Source organism: Pristiophorus japonicus, chromosome 5 (genome assembly GCF_044704955.1).
Source record: "Pristiophorus japonicus isolate sPriJap1 chromosome 5, sPriJap1.hap1, whole genome shotgun sequence".
In the NCBI taxonomy this organism is placed as follows: Eukaryota; Metazoa; Chordata; class Chondrichthyes; family Pristiophoridae; genus Pristiophorus; species Pristiophorus japonicus.
The window spans coordinates 127,671,424-127,690,438 of record NC_091981.1 but is presented as its reverse complement, the minus strand read 5'-3'; the positions used below and the strand labels follow the sequence as shown (position 1 = coordinate 127,690,438).

The window sequence follows — 19,015 nt, the reverse complement described above, 5'->3', positions numbered from 1 at the left end:
CTGGGGGCAGGCCCTGCCCGATGTCCTCCGCGGTGACGAGCATCTGCTGGGTGCGGGCCCTGCCCGAAGTGGTGTCAGCGGGGTCCGCCTGACCGATATCTCCTCGGGGGGGATCCCGTCCCAGCAAGCTGTTGGAGGGCTCCTGGGGCTGCAGTAGATGAGTAGAAACTTAATTTTTTATTTATTGATTTTTTAAAATTATTTTTTATTTTTTATTTGATTGATTTATTGATTTATTTATCATTTATTATTGATGATGGCTCTTTATTTGTAAAAGTGAAGTGTTTAATGTTGTGAACTTCCCTTCCGCCCCCACCCTCCATCTCTCGTTCCCTACCCCTAATTTCTAAAGTGCAGGCAAGGTTTTTCTGAGCATACAAAGATCTACACTTACTCCATTCTAAGTTAGTTTGGAGTAAGTTTTCGCTGCTTAAAGTTGCAAAACAGGTGTAAGTGGCTGGACATGCCCCCTTTTGGAAAAAAAAATCTCTTCTAAAATGAAACTATTCTAACTGACTAGAATTGGAGCAAACTAAATGCCAAGAATTGTAATTTCTAAGATGCTCCATTCTAAACTAGTTGCTACAAAAAAATAGGAGCAACTCAGGCCGAAACTTTAGCCCCAAAAGGAAAAGGGTAACTAAAGTAAATGTCGGTCCCTTCGAGGTCGAGATCGAGAAATTAGTAATGAGGAATATGGAGATGGCAGAAACTCTGAACAAATATTTTGTATCAGTCTTTACGGTAGAGGACACTAACAATATTCCGATAGTGGATAGTCTAGGGGCTATGGGGGGGAGGAACTTAATACAATCACAATCACTAAGGAGGTGGTAATCAGTAAGATAATGGGGCTAAAGGCAGATAAATCCCCTGGACCTGATGGCTTGCATCCTAGGGTCTTAAGAGAAGTAGCGGCAGGGATAGTGGAAGCATTGGTTGTAATTTACCAAAATTCCCTGGATTCTGGGGAGGTCCCAGCAGATTGGAAAACTGCAAATGTAACGCCCCTATTTAAAAAAAGGAGGCAGGCAAAAAGCAGGAAACTATAGATCAGTTAGCCTAACATCTGTGGTTGGGAAAATGTTGGAGTCCATTATTAAAGAAGCAGGACATTTGGAAAAACAACATTCAGTCAGGCAGAGTCAACATGGATTTATGAAGGGCAAGTCATGTTTGACAAATTTGCTGGAGTTCTTCAAGGATGTAATGAACTGGGTGGATAAAGGGGAACCAGTGGATGTGGTGTATTTGGACTTCCAGAAGGCATTTGACAAGGTGCCACATAAAAGGTTAATGCACAAGATAAAAGTTCACAGGGTTGTGGGTAATATATTAGCATGGATAGGGGATTGGCTAACTAACAGAGAGTCAGGATAAATGGTTCATTCTCTGCTTGGTAACCAGTAACTAGTGGGGTGCCACAGGGATCAGTGCTGGGACCCCTACTATTTACAATCTATATTAACGACTTAGAAGGGGGAACTGAGTGTAACATAGCCAAATGTGCTGACGATACAAAGATGGGAGGAAAAGCAATGTGTGAGGAGGATATAAAAAATCTGCAATAGGACATAGACAGGCTAAGTAAGTGGGCAAAAATTTGGCAGATGAAGTATAATGTTGGAAAGTGTGAGGTCATACATTTTGGCAGAAAATAATCAAAGAGCAAGTTATTATTTAAATGGAGAAAGATTGCAAAGTGCCGCAGTACAATGGGACCTGGCGGTACTTGTGCATGAAACACAAAAAGATAGTATGCAGGTACAGCAAGTGATCAGGAAGGCCAATGGTATCTTGGCCTTTATTGAAGTATTAAAGCAGGGAAGTCTTAGTACAGCTATATAAGGTATTGGTGAGGCCACACCTGGAATACTGCGTGCAGTTTTGGCTTCCATATTTACGAAAGGATATACTTGCTTTGAAGGCAGTTCACCAAATTGATTCTGGGGATGAGGGAGTTGACTTATGAGGAAAGGTTGAGTGGGTTCATTCGAATTCAGAAGAATGAGTGGTGATCTTATCAAAACGTATAAGCTCATGAAGGGGCTTGACAAGATGGATGCAGAGAGGATGTTTCCACTGATGGAGACTAGAACTAGAGGGCATAATCTTAGAATAAGGGGCCGCCCATTTAAAACTGAGATGAGGAGAAATTTCTTCTTGGAGGATTGTAAATCTATGGAATTCGCTGCCTCAGAAAGCTGTGGAAGCTGGGACATTGAATAAATGTAAGACAGAAATAGACAGTTTCTTAATTGATGAGGGGTTATGGGGAGTGGGCGGGAAAGTGGAGCTGGGTCCATGATCTTATTGAATGGCGGAGCAGGCTCGAGGGGCCGTATGGCCTACTCCTGTTCCTATTTCTTATGTTCTTATGTTCAAATGAAAGTTACGGCTGGCTCCTCGGAGACAAGGGGTACCCACTATGCTGCATCATCATCATCATCATCATAGGCAGTCCATCGAAGAAGACTTGCTTCCACTCCTAAAGTGAGTTCTTTGGTGGCTGAACAGTCCAATACGAGAGCGACAGAATCTGTCACAGATGGGACAGACAGTCGTTGAGGGAAGGGGTGGGTGGGATTGCTTTGCCGCCCGGTCTTTCAGCTGCCTGCGCTTGATCTCTGCATGCTCTCGCTGTTGAGACGCGAGTTGCTCCGCATCCTCTCGGATGCACTTCCTCCACTTAGGGCGGTCTTGGGCCAGGGAGTCCCAGGTGTCAGTGGGGAAGTTGCACTTTATCAGAGAGGCTTTGAGGGTGTCCTTGTAGCGTTTCCGTTGCCCACCTTTGGCTTGTTTGCCGTGAAGGAGCTCCGAGTAGAGCACTTGCTTTGGGAGTCTCATGTCTGGCATGTGAACTATGTGACCTGCCCAGGGGAGCTGATCGGGTGCGGTCAGTGCTTCAATGCTGGGGATGTTAGCCTGGACGAGGACGCTGATGTTGGTGCCCCTGTCCTCCCAGGGGATTTGTTGGATCTTGCAGAGACATCGTTGGTGATATTTCTCCAGCAACTTGCGGTGTCTGCTTTACATGGTCCATGTCTCTGAACCATACAGGAGGACAGGTATTACTACAGCCCTGTAGACCATGAGCTTGGTGGCAGTTTTGAGGGCCTGGTCTTCAAACACACTTTTCCTCAGGCGACCAAAGGCTGCACTGGTGCACTGGAGGCGGTGTTGGATCTCGTCGTCGATGCCTGCTCTTGTTGATAGGAGGCTCCCGAGATATGGGAAGTGGTTCACGTTGTCCAGGGCCGCGCCGTGGATCTTGATGACGGGGGCAGTGCTGTGCGGTGAGGACAGACTGGTGGAGGACTTTTGACTTGCGGATGTTTAGCGTAAGGCCCATGCTTTCGTACACCTCAGTAAATACGTCGACTATGTTCTGGAGTTTGGCCTCTGTATGTGCGCTGTAGCTCTACGAGAGAGGTTGGGGTGGTCTTGGACCTGGCCTGGAGACGGCACAGGTTGAACAGCTTCCCACTGGTTCTGTAGTTCAGTTCCACTCCAGCGGGGAGCTTGTTGAGTGTGAGGTGGAGCATGGCAGTGAGAAAGATTGAGAAGAGGGTTGGGGCGATGACTCAGCCCTATTTGACCCCAATCATGACATGGATTGGGTCTGTGATGGATCCGTTGGTAAGGATCACGGCCTGCATGTTGTCGTGGAGCAGGTGCTATGCCACCCGCCATGCACCTAGCTCATGATTCCCCTTCGCAACCCCACCACTCCTGCGCAGCAATCTTACAATGAGTGTTATTCGGCCACCAGGAGCATCATTGAGCAGACCATCGGAATCATGAAGCAGCGTTTCCACTGCCTTGATCTCTCAGGCGGAGTGCTGCAGTACTCGTATGGCTGGGTGTCCCAATTCGTCGCAGTCTGCTGCATGTGTCACAACCTGGCAATCATGAGGGTACTGCCATTGGCCAACGACATAGCTGTAGCACCTGAGCAGGAGGAGGTTCCGGCGCCACGCAGGAGGCAGCCTCATCATCCTGATCCTGCAAGGGATGTCCGGGGTCGTCTCATTGCTGCTCGTTTCCAATAAGTTGGTTGCCACTTCCTGCTTCCTCTGTGCATCCCCATGCCCACACCAATGAGGCCTCCCACACATCAGTCCCCATACAGAAATGAGAGACAGCAACAGATATTAAAGTTTCAAATCAAAATTTATAGAACATCATCATCATCATAGGCAGTCTCTCTGGATCGAGGAAGACTTGCTTACATTCTTAGCATGAGTTCTTAGGTGGCTGTACAGTCTAATACGAGAACCACAGTTTCTGTCACAGGTGGGACAGATAGTCGTTGAGGGAAAGGGTGGGCAGAGAGCCTGGTTTGCCGCACGCTCCTTCCGCTGCCTACGCTTGATTTCTGCATGCTCTCGGCGACGATACTCGAGGAGCTCAGCGCCCTCCCGAATGCACTTCCTCCACTAAGGGCGGTCTATGGCCCAGGACTCCCAGGTGTCAGTGGGGATGTCGCACTTTATCCGGGAGGCTTTGAGGGTGTCCTTGTAACGTTTCCTCTGCCCGCCTTTGGCTCGTTTGCCGTGGTTGAATTCCAAGTAGAGCGCTTGCTTTGGGAGTTTCGTGTCTGGCATGCGAACTATGTGGCCTGCCCAGCGGAGCTGATCAAGTGTGGTCAGTGCCTCATTGCTGGGGATGTTGGCCTGGACGAGGATGCTAATGTTTGTACAAATTCCCTGGGAGGACAGATGCGCAATCTTGCGAAGACATCGTTGGTGGTATTTCTCCAGTGACTTGAGGTGTCTACTGTACATGGTCCACGTGTCTCAGCCATACAGGAGGGCGGGTATTACTACGGCCCTGTAGACCATGAGCTTGGTGACAGTTTTGAGGGACTGATCTTCAAACAATCTTTTCCTCAGGCGGCCAAAGGCTGCACTGGCGCACTGGAGGCGGTGTTGGATCTCATCATCAATGCCTGCTCTTGTTGATGGGAGGCTCCCGAGATAGGGGAAGTGGTCCACGTTGTCCAGGACCATGCCGTGGATCTTAATGTCTGGGGGGTCAGTGCTGTGCGGCGAGGACAGGCTGGTGTAGGACCTTAGTCTTACTAATGTTTAGTGTAAGGCCCATGCTTTCATACCCCTCGGTAAATACGCCTCGATAAATATAGCATAACAACGTACATCAACAACATAAACTTTTTCATTCACCCTTGTACATTTCCTTATAACCCCTTTTACACTGACATACTCCAGAACTACGCTGCAGTGTCTCCCCTGTGCCTGCAGCATGGCTGCTCTGTTTCACTTCTGGACACTATGGGCCCAAGTTTCCACATGATTTGCACCTGATTTTTAGGAGCAACTGGTGGAGAACGGACTATCTTAGAAATCGCAGTTCTCCACATTTTTTTTTCTGCAGTTCTCGTCAGGTAGAACAGTTCTACTTTGGAACAGAATTTTTTCTTCAAAAGGGGGCGTGTCCAGCCACTGACGCCTGATTTGAAAGTTTCCACAGTGAAAACGTACTCCAAACTAAAGTAGAATGGAGCAAGTGAAGATATTTGTAGAACTGAAAAAACCTGTTCTACACATTAAAAAATCAGGCGCAGGTTACAAATTAGGCGTCCAGAACAAGGTGGGGGGGGGGAAGGGAAGTCATTAAATTCTATAATAAATCCTTATTTATACTTATACAAATATTATACAAATAAATGCAACCTGAATAAACATTTATAAGCAAAGAAAAGATTAAATAAAGATTAAATAAACCATCTTCCTACCTGTGTGAAAGTGTTTCAGGCAGGCCTTTCGGGACCGAAGGCTGAACGGGCCGGCCCGAGACTTTAGGCAGCGCCCGTCCCCAGCACCAGATTTACTGGTAGGTGGCGTTGGGTTGGGTTGGGTCGGGGGGGAGGAGAGAGAGAGAGAGATCAGGTCGGATCCAGTCCGGGAGCGGGAGTCGGGTCGGGTCCAGTGGGGAGGGGGGTGGGGTTCGGGTCGGGGGGCGGGAGCGCGAGGCGGGGAGCGGGAACAGGAGCTTGGGTCGGGTCAGTCGCGGGGGGGGGGGGATGCGGGTGTCTGGTCTGGTCCGGAGGCAGGGGGGGGGCGGGGAGCGGGTGTCTGGTCTGGTCTGGTCCGGAGGCGGGGGGGGGGGAGCGGGTGTCGGGTCTGGTCCGGAGGCGGGGGGGGGGGAGGGAGCGGGTGTCGGGTCTGGTCGGGGGTGGGGGAAGCAGGAGCTGGCCGTGGGAGGAGCCTTATTCACGCAGCCCCAGTGAGGCCATTCAGCCAGGGCTAGGGGCTGCGTGCTTCGGGCCCCTCCCACACAGTTCGGCGTCTGGAGCTACTGCACTTGCGTGCCCACTGTAGCGCACATGTGCAGAGGTCCCGGCACTGTTTTCAGCGCCGGGACCTGGCTCCGACCCCCCACAGCTCGTGCTGTGCTGCGCCGAGGGCCAGAGGACCTGCAAGGAGGTGGAGAATACCGAGGATTTTTTTAGGCGCACTTTGTGGCGCGAAAAACGGGCATCCAGGTCGGGACTGCCGTTCTAGGCACGTGTGGAAACTTGGGCCCTACAGATGTTCTTCTAGGTCGCCCTCGACCAGCTCTGGCCCTGGAAGGGCCGGCTGCAGACTGGATTCGTTGGGTGGAATCCATAACTGGTTGCAATAATTGAGTGGCAGGGATCAGGAATGTTGTTATCCTGAGAGAGCACAGCAGGTTCCTGCTCCAATGAACCAGCACTTCAGCATCCACACCAATCTGCTGCAGTACAGTTGGGTGGGCTGCTGCGACACTCTGAGATCCCCGCTGGACTGCAATGGCAGCAGTCCGAGCTCGCGTGGCATCCAGCTGAGACTGCGTGAGAGCAGTCACAGACTTGATGCCACCAGCCACTGACTGCACGACAGCAGTAAGACGCTGTGTGGCATCTTGCTGAGACTGCGTGACAGCAGTCTATGCTTTCATGCCTCCAGCCATCCTTTTCATTGCAGCATTAAGACATTGGGTCGCTTCTGCCTGTGCTGCAATGGCAGCTGCCACATCGCCCATGACTTGTGTCATGAGATCTGGATCTGCACGGTCTCTGTGGGAGTTCACCATCGTCAGCACACTGGCAATGATTGGCTCCATGGTGTGCGCAGAGTTTTCTGTAATGCGGAAGGCAGACTCCTGCACCCTCCTTACCACTTGCGACAGGCTCTCGGGCACTCTTGCCATTGCCCCTAGCATGTCAGAGTGCATGGCCAGCACCCTTTGTGCGAATGCCTCCACATCGAGGTGCTCATCTGAGTCCTGTGCAGCAGAACACGCGTGCGAACTCGCCCTGCAGGGAGCTGACTCCCGAGGTTCCCTTTGCCCTTGACCATGCTCCGACCTGCTAGACCCCGGTGCATCACCCTGTGCAGACCCCTCTCCTAAGCTAAGCTGTAAAGAATGCATACTCCCAGTATCTGAGCTGGTGCGCGTGAGGGTGAGAAGCAGTGATGCGGTGTTTGGATCTGTCTCTTCCTCGGCATCCTCTTCTCCCACGTTTGCTCACTCGCCTCACTTGTCTCTGGGAGCGGGGGCTCAGGCACAGGCCTCCGGGGCATCATTTGCAAACATAAATGGGACAAAACCAAGGTGCGCACATTGCTGACCACGTTACTGATCGACGTTTGTCAAATTCCGGCCAGATGGCATCAAAGGAAGACCTTCAATCACCAATGCTGTCCCCACCAGGATCGACGGTGCCAACGGCCACTGGGCAGGCAATCTGTGGCCCCATTAGCCGCAATACCCTTTCCTCCACATCGCTGATCTGCTGCAGTTGGGCCTCTCCACCTTCCGTTCTCTGTTGCTCCCGACGGTTATGTGCCATCTTGGCCTACATAGCAAAGAAAGGTTGGTGAGTAGCAGTCCAGTTAGGCATGTGGAAAAAATGGATGTGCAGTTTTATGAGCTGCAACTCGAAGCAACAAATGAAAGGGGCCATCAACTGTGAATATGCACACATGACATATGGTTGACTTATCAGTGAAATGGTGGTTTGCTGATTACAAACAGACACTGGTAAGTAAGAGTTGGGGAAGTGGAGGCTCAGAGGCTGAAGCTCAATAGTAAGGGAAGCATGTACTCACTTTCACCACTCGAGTGATGTCATTGAATCACTTTTGGCACTGAGTCGCTGTCCGGTCCACTATTGAGGCGGCTGACACCTCTTCAGCCACCTCTGCCCAAGCATTCCGGAACACCTGCCGAGAGGGCCTGTCAGACTCTGAGAATAGACGGCACGTCCTGCCCTCTACAGCTTGCACCAGCATCTCAATTTGGGCACCACTAAATCTGGTTGTCCTCGTGCTGTAACTCGGACTTGGCATTTTTGCACATAACGGACAATAAACGCAACAATGCAACTGATGACATTGGGCAGTATCTACCTGAAAAGGCCAGGGACCAGGTTCCTCATTCTGACTGAGAGTCAGGTAAAATTGGGTCCTCAGTCGTTGATTCCAGCGCTCCGCGGAGGCCATTTCCGCCCCCAACATCGCCCCGTTCATTTTTTTTCAACAGAAGTGCCGAATTTCTCCATTCTCCGCCCCATCTATCCTGGCGGTACTTCTCCATTTAATTCAAATTATCCGCCCCAAATGGGGCAGAGGGCAATTTAACTTTGTAAATTCCATATGAAATATTTACTTACCTTTTGAGAAGAGTGCTGGACACACACATGAATTTTAATGTAGATATGAAGGTATGGAGGGGAGAGAAATGAACCGTTCAGTTTTTTCAAAGTTGGAAGATATCACAATGCTCAGCGGGCTCCTTCTGGTCTTGCTGGTTGGAAAAGAAGCTGAAACAGTGACTGTTATGACTGTTGTCAGCGTAGACTTTAATTTATATAACTGAGTAAACAAAAGTTATCTCAAAATGGTAGAAAATATAATGGGGAAAAAATGATGATGAACATCTTTAATTATTACTATGAATTAGTTGGAGCCTGTCTATTTTTTGTAGAACATGATGGGAAGCCTATATTTGTCATTACATTCTTTCTCAGTTCAACTTGTCAGTCTCATTTCAGCATTAGCAATGAGTACATTGACAGAAACTTTCCAGAACTTGCCTCTTGCTCCCATCTTGTAAGGCTATTTGTCACCACATTTTACCAAAGAGCAGGGGTTAGTAGATGTCATGGTGCTATATAAATTGTTTTGTATATCAAGTTAGAAAATTAAAAACGAGAGGAATAATTGTACACGTTTAAAAGATAAGTAACGTTTTTAGATTTGTTGCATTACTGAATTTTGTTGTGTTTGTGACTTGCCAGCTGGGCCCTGCTGTGAGCTAGCTTGAACAGCGTGTAGCAAATCTGAGAGATATTAAATAGATTTAAGAGCAAGTCAGACTCCACATTAAGAAAATAAATACTTTTAACTATAAAAGGAGTATAGTGAGCAGTACTGATGTTCTACCACTGGATGTCACTTCTGCACTGAAAATAACATTAACCAGTCACAAGTCATGGTTTATGCAGTAACTGATGACGTAGACCAGGGTAGATAGAGGTCTTGCAGAGAGAGTTTGAGGAGGTAGATTGTAGATTAAAGAGCAAGATCTGGAGGATAGTAATCTTAGTTATTTCTGGTATCATATGCTGGGCAAGTTAGAAGCAGATTAAGCAGGTCAGTGCTGAAAAGATGGTATGGAAGGGAGGGTTTAAGATTCACATTGGGACAAGTTCTAGGGTAGGGAAAGGTGTATATAGATGGAATGGGATGGGCTTTATTTGAATTGGACTAGTACCAATTCAAATAACCTAAATAAGGCAGTGAGGGAGAATTTAAACTAGAGTGGAGGGGCTAACAGCAGACTGAGAAAGAGGGACGTGAAATAATGGAGGTAGAAAAGATACTGACGCTGGATACATGTTACAGAGCAAGATGATGGTTCAGTGGCAGACACTGATGCAGCAGATAAATTTATACAATATACAGATGTGACCACATGGAGACAATAATGACACATTAAATCTGTAGGAAGTGGGAGAAATGGATGCCTAGAAATTATGTATATTTATGGTAGAAGTCTTAGAAATAAAATGGAAGCCGTGGTGTCTTTGCAAGAGAAGAGTAGCTAAGATATCACTGGCATGATAATTGACTTGGTTCAACAATGCTACAGGGGTGAATAAATGTAGAGGGATATAAATTACTTCATGGAGATAGAAAAGGCAAACTGCAGGGAGAGTAGCCTTTTATGTGAAAAAGAACTGGACCTACCGGGTCTGGGAGTGGATAATGTGAAAACCCTTTGGATGGGATTGAGAGACAAAGGGAAGGAAACTAATTCTGGTTATCTGTGATAGAAAACCTGGTCAGGAGGGCTGATTGGCCCAAGAACTTTGTTGTCAAATTAGAGAAGTGTGTCCAGGAACTGATGCAGTTGTTAGGGTAACTTCAAATTACCAGGGATAGATTGAGAAATCTATTTAAGGTGTAGTAGAAATTAAAGCAGGACATAGGACATAATATTGGTTTGTTACATGGAATAGTTGATCCAGGATCTCAAGTGAGCAGCGCTACAAATAGACTGGATATTAAGTAATAATCAAGATCTGGTAGAGTCGGTCAGAGTCAGAACACTTTTGGCAGCAGTAAGGATAGGCTTATAATGGAACAAAAAATGTTTCTATTGTACTCATTCAATTTTAGAAAGGAAGATTTTGAGGGGATGAGGGTGAGCACAGGAAACTGTACTAGGCAACACTTACACTGGAAATGCATAGCAGGAAAGTCGATCATGTTTAGAAATACTACACTGTATAGAACAAATATCTACCATTTAGGGAAGAAGGGTAACAGAGGGAAGAGACTAATGCAGACAGCAATGAAAATAAATGTGTACAGCTAGCATGGTGCACTGAGACAAATATAACAATAAAGAAGGTTAACAAACTGGTTAGAGAGCTAAAATCAGGTTAGTATAGCAGGGATATTAAAATAAATGTCATGCATTTTAATAAATATGTCTGCAGCAAGCAGATCAAAAGGAAATGGTGGGGTCAGCGAAAGATCCCAAAGGTAACATGATATCAAGTGATCAAGGGATAGCAAATATTCAAAATGAATTCTTCTGTTCACAGAGACTAATGGGGAAACGCCCCAGTATGAAAGTTGAATTTCTGGGGTTGGGGAAGGGAGAAGCAGAGGAAGTATTAAAAAATAGACATTTCCGATGAGCCAGTCACTGATGGGCTGAGCAAGTTAAAGCAAGTGAAGGAACCAGGCTCAGATGAATTTTATAACAAAATGGTCAAGGAAATTGGTTACTTCCTTGCAATTCTCTTGATGTAAGGACCCCACTATGGGCAATGGAACAGAAGACATCTAGCATGTATGGATTTCCATTTTTGGAATATATGATAAAAATAGATTTGTGTACAATTCTTTCTAGACTTCACTTTGTTTCCCCCATCTTTCAAGCCTCTGTCTGACAAAATAGGACACACAAGTTCCTTAGTTACTGGACATCCAGCAAACTATCGTTAATCCATTTTTAATTGTTTTAATACATGCATTTTCTTTATCCTTGCTTCAGGGAAGAAGATTTCTGGCCAGTTTGATAAATGACAAGATAATCCGGGTCAGTCACAGAGATACAGCTCAGGATGGAGCCTTTCTTGTTGACGCAGAAAGTGAAGGTCTCAATATTGGTCAAGAAGTTGCTGAAAAGGGGTTTGCTGAAAAATGCAATGCAGCCTCTGTCCACAACTATGAAGGAATAAAGAGTAATACAGCCCCAATGATTTCTGGCAGGAAAGCAGAGGGGTTTCAGGGTCTCAGCAGTGGCTCACAGAGAGTGAAGAATATGCTGCAGTCAAGAAATGGTCAGCTGGGATGCAAACCAAAAGGAAGAGTAGACGCTGTAGAACATAAAAACAGAGATCTAAAGATGGATGGGGAAAATGCCCTTGTACATGCATCGTAAGTGCAAGATATTTGATATTAGTCTGCTTTTGAAATGTTAATTAAGTTGGTTTTAGATACACGGTTATTACCAGCAAATTGTATTTGAGATAAAGTTATTAAATAGTGCAAAGCAGATAGTGCCATATACTTGGATGTTACAGAATTTCTAAATGACTGATTTGTTCTGGGTCAGCACCTACAACTGGAAGAATTATGATCATTTAGCCTTTTATTAATGGTCCTACTGCTGAGATTAATTGGATGACTCTGACTATTTAAGGGAGCTTCTAATAGATAGAAGTGGGACTAAAATAGAGGAATTTTCATCTTTCCTATCCCAGAAGTTAGTAACATGGCAGTTCCACAAACTACTGTAGAATCCATTGCTTAGAGTGGACAGAGTGCAGGGTCCTGTCATGTTCCAACAACTTTTAAGTTCTTTTTGAGGTCCTTTCCGCATAAAAATACAGCAGCAGATTTACTCTTTTTAATCACCACTGTTGCTGCTCCAAAAAGGAGTTAGGCAAGTTTCTCAATTTTTTGTTGAAAATTTGAAAAGAACTGTTTGGTAGATCTTTTGCAAAAAGTGCTTGTTTTTATACTGCTGTGTTTATAAACAAGTTGCATCAAAGTTGGAAGTTTCAATGCATGAGAAATTAATGGATACTGCAGAGAAATCAAACATATATTTCAATAACTATTTTATATTGCTCTCTTCAGGGTGAGAAAAACATTAATTCAACGTAGTCCAGGACAGAAGCTCAATATGATCAAGATGCAGCATGATCAAAGATTACTGGAAGATCAAAATGAAAAGTTGAGAGCGCAAAACAGCACGTATCTCCAAAATTGTCATTTACTGGAAGGGCAGCTTAAACAGCAGCAACTTGAATTAAAGGTATGCTAATGTTAAATAGATGTGATCACTTACTTTGAGGCTTTCTTAATTTTGTTCTAAAGGTTTTTATTTTTGTTCATTTTTAAAACAGTTTCCATTATAGGTCTTTAAGCTTTGAAGCTAGCTCTCAAAATGTGCATTGATCCCTGGGATGAGAGGATTGTCATATGAGGAGAGATTGAGTAGATTGTGCCTATACTCTCTGGAGTTTAGAAGAATGAGAGGTGATCTTATTGAAACATAAAAGATTCTGAGGGGGATTGACAGGGTAGAAGCTGAGAGGTTGCTTCCCCTGGCTGGAGAATCTGGAACTCGGGGCATCATCTCGAGATAAGGGGTCAGCCATTTAAGACTGAAATGAGGAGGAACTTCTTCACTTAGAGGGTTGTGAATCTTTGGAATTCTCTACCCCAAAGGGCTGTGGATGCTGAGTCGTTGAGGATATTCAAGGCTGAGATGGATAGACTTTTGGATTCTAGGGGTATATGGAGATCGGGCAGGAAAGTGAAGTTGAGGTCGGGCAGGAAAGTGAAGTTGAGGTCGAAGATCAGCCATGATATTGAATGGCAGAGCAGGCTCGAAGGGCCTTATGGCCTGCTCCTGCTCCTAATTCTTACATTCTTATGTGCAGGAGGTTCTACTCTTGAGTTTCAGGTTTCATGTGGCTGAAGGAATGTAAAACAAAATACCAGCACTGTTAGCTGTTACCGTATGATTTTAAAGATGTGTAACAATGAACTAACCTAATGTATGTTTCTGATCAAAAGGAAAAGACTATCAATGCTGGAAAGTATAAACAGAAACTAATAAACATACATCAGTATGTAATCCATCAGCATACGAGAAGAGACGAGATAGTTAGAACTGAAAACGGAAGGCAGGAGAGCCTCAATAGTGTTAGAGAAGGGAGTAAATGTGTGTGTTCTTTATAATTTACTCCTCAAATTAATAGGGTTCGCAACATTGAATGTCAGATGTTACTGATTTATTAAGCATACAATAATGAAACAGACACTTAACAGCAATACTTAGCAAATGTGTTACAGGTCAAAACTTGGTATACTGGTTGATTAAGCCTTAATCAAATTCCAAAGTATCTGTTCCAACACCCACTTTTTACACCTTTTTCTCGACCCTTCTACATGCCATTTCGTATGTTTCATACTATGTATCATTCAACACTGATTTGATTATGTACTGTCCTTACAGCCACAGATCCGTAACTCCCTTTACTTGACTCTCACTCCCTAAATTTTCAGCTCCAGACTGTAGTCTTTCTCAGGCAGGTGCTTATTTTAAGTAAGGCTTCAAGATCTCCCTCGTAATGAATAAATAAAGGGGGCTTTTCTGCCTGTCCTGTGTCTGTGCTGAATCCTTTTTTCCCATGTCCCTTATTAACTTTTCTCATTGAGAAGATGGTTACAATCTTAGAATTGCTATATACTTCTACTTTAGGATACCCTGTACTATAATTTAAGAATTGTATTTCACTACTTTGTTTTGTTATCGATAGTTTCACTCTTGTTACTATTCTACCAAGTGAAAATTCTAATTATAAACCTGTACCATTTCATACCAATCTCCTGCCTCTGAAAGGATGATGTACTTGAAGATGTTCCCTTCTGCAGAACCTGTTATCAACTAATTAAAGTTTTCTGCTGTATGCACTGGAATATCTTTTAATTAGGCTTATTGTCTAAACTGACCATTCATTTAAGGCCAGACTTAATTCAACAGTTCAATGGTTACTGCATCTAAAATGACTTAGCCTGTTAAGTCAGAAAGTACAACGGTTACTATTACTACAATATAAAGAGAAATCAATAGCAGTATAACATTAGCAGACTTCAAGACCCTGGGAGTAAGTTATTTTAAATTGGGAATTAATCTTGTGGCCCTTCTCTGCACCCGTTCCAAAGCCTCAGTGGCCCACACTGGCCGCGATTTCACCACTCTCGGCGGGATCGATGTGGCTTGGGTTGGTGGCATGGAGTAAGCCCGCTCCCGACTCGAGCCCGCTTTCTGTCCCTAATTTTCCGATGATTGAGCTTGTTAAGCCTGGCCTCTGGGCTTCCCGGCCAATTAAGAGGAAGCCAGTCTGATGACCTCATTTGATGACATGTCATCAGCTGGTTTCCTTAAAGGGATCATGCCGACAATGATTTTGACAGTTCTTCTATCAGTGTTCTGCAGCATTGAGGTGCTACAAACACTGACTAGCACTGCACAAAGCTTCACCAAGGTTCTCCCAGGACTTACTTCAGATGCTTATGGAGGGAGTCACAGCACGTGGGGTGGTCCTCTTCCCATCCCATGGGTGGAAGGGACCTCCCCAGGACACCAATACAGGCAGCCTGGTTGCATATTGCAGAGGAGAGCACAGCAGGGATGTTGTCAGGAGGACCAGGCTGCAGTGGTGCAAACCTTTCAATGATTGCAGTGGATCACAAAATGTTATTGCAAAACCACACTCAACCTTATCCTGCTGTGCCACTCATCACATCCCCATCATTCTGCCTTTCCTACTCTACCCCTGCACATCCTTACTCACACCAACTTACCTTGCACCTCCATCCATCCCTCTCTATCTACATTATCGGTTCCCCATTTCACCTAGCCACCCCTCACATTCACCCTCATCCTTGAACATAAGAACATAAGAAATAGGAGTAGGTCATTTGGCCCCTCGAGCCTGCTCCGCCATTCAGTAAGATCATGACTGATCTGATCATGGGCTCAGCTCCACTTCCCTGCCCACTTCCCATAACCCTTTACTTCCTTATCGCTCCAATCATACCAACTAACAACACACAAGCATAGGCACTTGGGTCCTTTAGCCAATGTTCATGTGTAGTAATGTTGATGTGTTGTCAAACATTGAAATCTTTATTTTAACACTTTGCATTCTTGGACAGATTTGTGGGCACCTTGGAAGCGGCTTAGTGAGTTGTAGTGAATGGTAAGACAGAAGGGTACCCCCCACAATCCGAAGAGTGTGAAAGAAAAATGGGTTGGACATTGCAAGGATGCTTTATTGAGCTGGTGTGGGCTGTGCCAATCTGGTGCATCATGTGGCAGTCAGGGTGTACAGCATGAAGTGAAGTAAATGTGGCCATGGTGAGGCCATCCCTGGCCTCCCGGGTAGCAATGTGGTCGGGTGCTGATGCTCTGTGTACTGTGCAGCAACAGGTGATTGCTGAGAAGGTTGGTGGTGGTGCTGGTGTGTTTAGTGATGTTGGTGTTGGCGCTGATCGTGGTGTGATTCTAAGGACCAAGGTGGGATTTCTTTCAAGATCACTGATGCTGCTGGAATAGATGGCAGGTGAGGTTGAGATGACAGAAGCGCCCTGTCAATGGTGAGAGAGGTTGCTCCAAGTAGGTGACAGTGAATAGAGAGTTCAATGCTAACACTTCCAAACTGCATACAGCTTAAAAGTCTTTTCCAAACCCTGAAGCTTCTGACATTGGAAAGTGAACAGCTGTGAAATGGTAGCTTTTATACCACTTCTGCAGCTGTCAACCATCCAAAGCAAGTGTCACTGAGAACCCGATTCCACTTGCCTGACGTGTTCTCCGTGGCACGGCAAATCCGTCAGTTAGTAAAATTGTAAGTGCCTGCTTTTAAGCCTCTTAACGAGCATTTAAGTACCTTTTAATAATTTCCTGTTCCACCGCTTGCTGTTGGGTTTGCTATCCGAACGCAGATTTGACCGGTCAGAAACTCGGAGGCAGGTTCAGAGCGGGATACCGACCCGGTGTTAATCAGGATCATTTTGACAGCAGGCCCGCCTCCAAACCCGCACTCGCAGAGCTGGAAAGATTCCGGCCTATGTGAGGAGACCAAAACTGGACACAGTATTCTAACTAAGGCTTAACCCAGGTTTTGTAAAAGAACAAATGGCATACTTTGCTTTGTAGTGAATCGTTCCGTGAATACAACCTAGAACCCAGTTTGCTTTTTCCTTTAACTAGAGCTTCACAGCATTGGTTATGAACCTTTTTAGAGAGTGAACCAGATCTCATTCTTTGACCACTGGCTTCAATTATGTTCTCTGTAGGGTGTATTTATATTTAGCATTAGATCTGACCATGTGCATAACACTAAACTTTTAAGGCTGTAACTATTTGTAACACCAAAGTTCTGATTGGTCCCCTTGGAGTATAAGACCAGATTTCTGGTTGGTCCCCTTGGAGGACAAGACACACCTAGCAGTTTGTCTGGAATGTGTAATTTGATCCTTTCGGAAGGATGTTTCCCCTGGCTGGGAAGTCGAGAACAAGGGGTCACAATCTCAGGATATGGGGTAGGAAATTTAGGACTGAGATGAGGAGAAATGTTTTCACTCAGAGGGTGGTGAACCTGTGAAATTCTCTACCACAGAAGGCTGTGGAGGCCAAGTCACTAAATATATTTAAGAGGGAAATAGATAGATTTCTAGAAACAAAAGGCATCAAAGGGTATGGGGATAAAGTGGGAATATGGTGTTGAGATAGAGGATCAGCCATGATCATATTGAATGGCGGTGCAGACTCGAAGGGCCGAATGGCCTACTACTGCTCCTATTTTCTATGTTTCATTGTGAAAGCCAGGCTGCAGAGCTCACAGTGCTGCTAACACTACTGCTTTCAGAGAACAGACAGGACCCAGTACACTCACGGCCGAGTTTAGATAGGAAGGAGTGAGCATGGAGGTATTTTAACTTACAGATGAGAATTTTACAATCGAGGTGTTGATGGACAATGTTACCCCAAATTTTTGGGGGGCGTGCAGTCCCTTTAACGAACTGCATGGGACCTCCAGAAAGCTGCATAGCTGCGCAGCTTAGTGAGCACAAGGGTGAATGGGATTTGCTGTGTGTTAGGGTGAGCTCAAGTTCATTGAGGGTGGAAGATGGGAAGCTGGCCAGGAGAACATTGGAATAGTCGAGACCGGCACAGAATATATAAATATAATATTATGCATGTTGTAGGACCAACACAGAATAGGCTGTCGTTTAAAAAAAAAAAAATCAATTTAGTTGCCCTTGAGAGGGTAGTAGTGAGCTGCCACCTTGAATCGCTGCAGCCTAGGGCGGGAATGTGGGGTGGGGTGGAAGAGAGGGCGAAAGTGGTGCAGGTATAAAGTGGTGCAAGGTGGGGGCGGAAGACCGTGATTCAGGCCTAACGGAGGGCGGGAGAATGTGATATATCTTCCCATCTGGATCACGTTCTTGTCTTCATTTCTCCCCCCCCCCCCCCCCCCCCCGCCTCCCCCAGATCTGGATCACATTCTTCCTCTCTCCCACCCCACTGTTCTCACTGTGCCCCCACCCCCAACAAGTTCCTGACCTCCTCTCCCCGAGCTCCTGACCTCCCAGCCCCGAGCTCTACTCTCTTCGAGCTCCTCTCCACACACCCCCCCCCCCCGACCCCCATTCCTCCTCTATTCCCCCTCCCCCGAACATCTCTCCCCTTCTGCCTCCCCCTTGCTGATCCCTTATCTTCTGCCACCTCCGATCTCCTCTTTTTTCCCCACCCCTCCGATCCCCTCTCCTCTCCTATCGGGTTAACTAAACCTAGTGTTCTTATAACCAGGCCATACAAAAACTTGGCATCTCTGTGCCTTTTGTGTGAAATAATTTCTTCTAACTTCTGCCTTTGGTTCTGCAAATAATACTTACCATTCTATGTCCCTTATTGCCAGTTTACCAACCAGTGGAAGCCACCTTTTACTGTTTGCCATCTCAAAACCTTTCATAATTTTGAAAACATCTACTAGATTCTTCCTTTTAAGCATCTTTGTTCCAATGGGAAAATGTCTTTATTTTTTTCAAGCCTCCCTTCGATCCGCTCTTCGATCCCTTTTCCACCCTGCTTCGATCCCCTCTCCACCCTCCCCTTTCCTCTCCACCCCCCCATCCGACCTGACCTTCTCCGCACGGAGCCGAAAGAAGCATGGCGGCGCAGTGCCGCATGGTTGGGTACTGTGCATGCGCAACCGGATTGCAAGTGCATGCGTGGTACCAAACGAGCACACGCGCAGAAAGTCAAAAATATGTTGCAAATAATCACTCCGAACTTTTAAGTTAGATATCATTTGCCAAATATATTTCCCCCAACACATTGAGATCTGCTTGGTGTAGTTGAGCATCCTCTACAGTCCTCGCACTCTGACACATCTTGCTATCGTCCACAAAGTTGCGTTCTC

The 19,015-nt window shown here is 45.9% G+C and overlaps 1 protein-coding gene across 8 annotated transcripts in view; it reads left to right on the top strand.

Moving 5' to 3' along the window:
* Positions 1–19,015, top strand: part of stk31 (serine/threonine kinase 31) — a 187,929-nt gene that overhangs the window by 54,332 nt on the left and 114,582 nt on the right. For all 8 annotated transcript variants that reach the window (XM_070880935.1, XM_070880934.1, XM_070880941.1 and 5 more), the window contains exons 7-8: positions 11,560–11,945; positions 12,651–12,828. In XM_070880935.1, the coding sequence (XP_070737036.1) occupies positions 11,560–11,945; positions 12,651–12,828 (564 nt within the window). The remainder of the gene's footprint in view (positions 1–11,559; positions 11,946–12,650; positions 12,829–19,015) is intronic.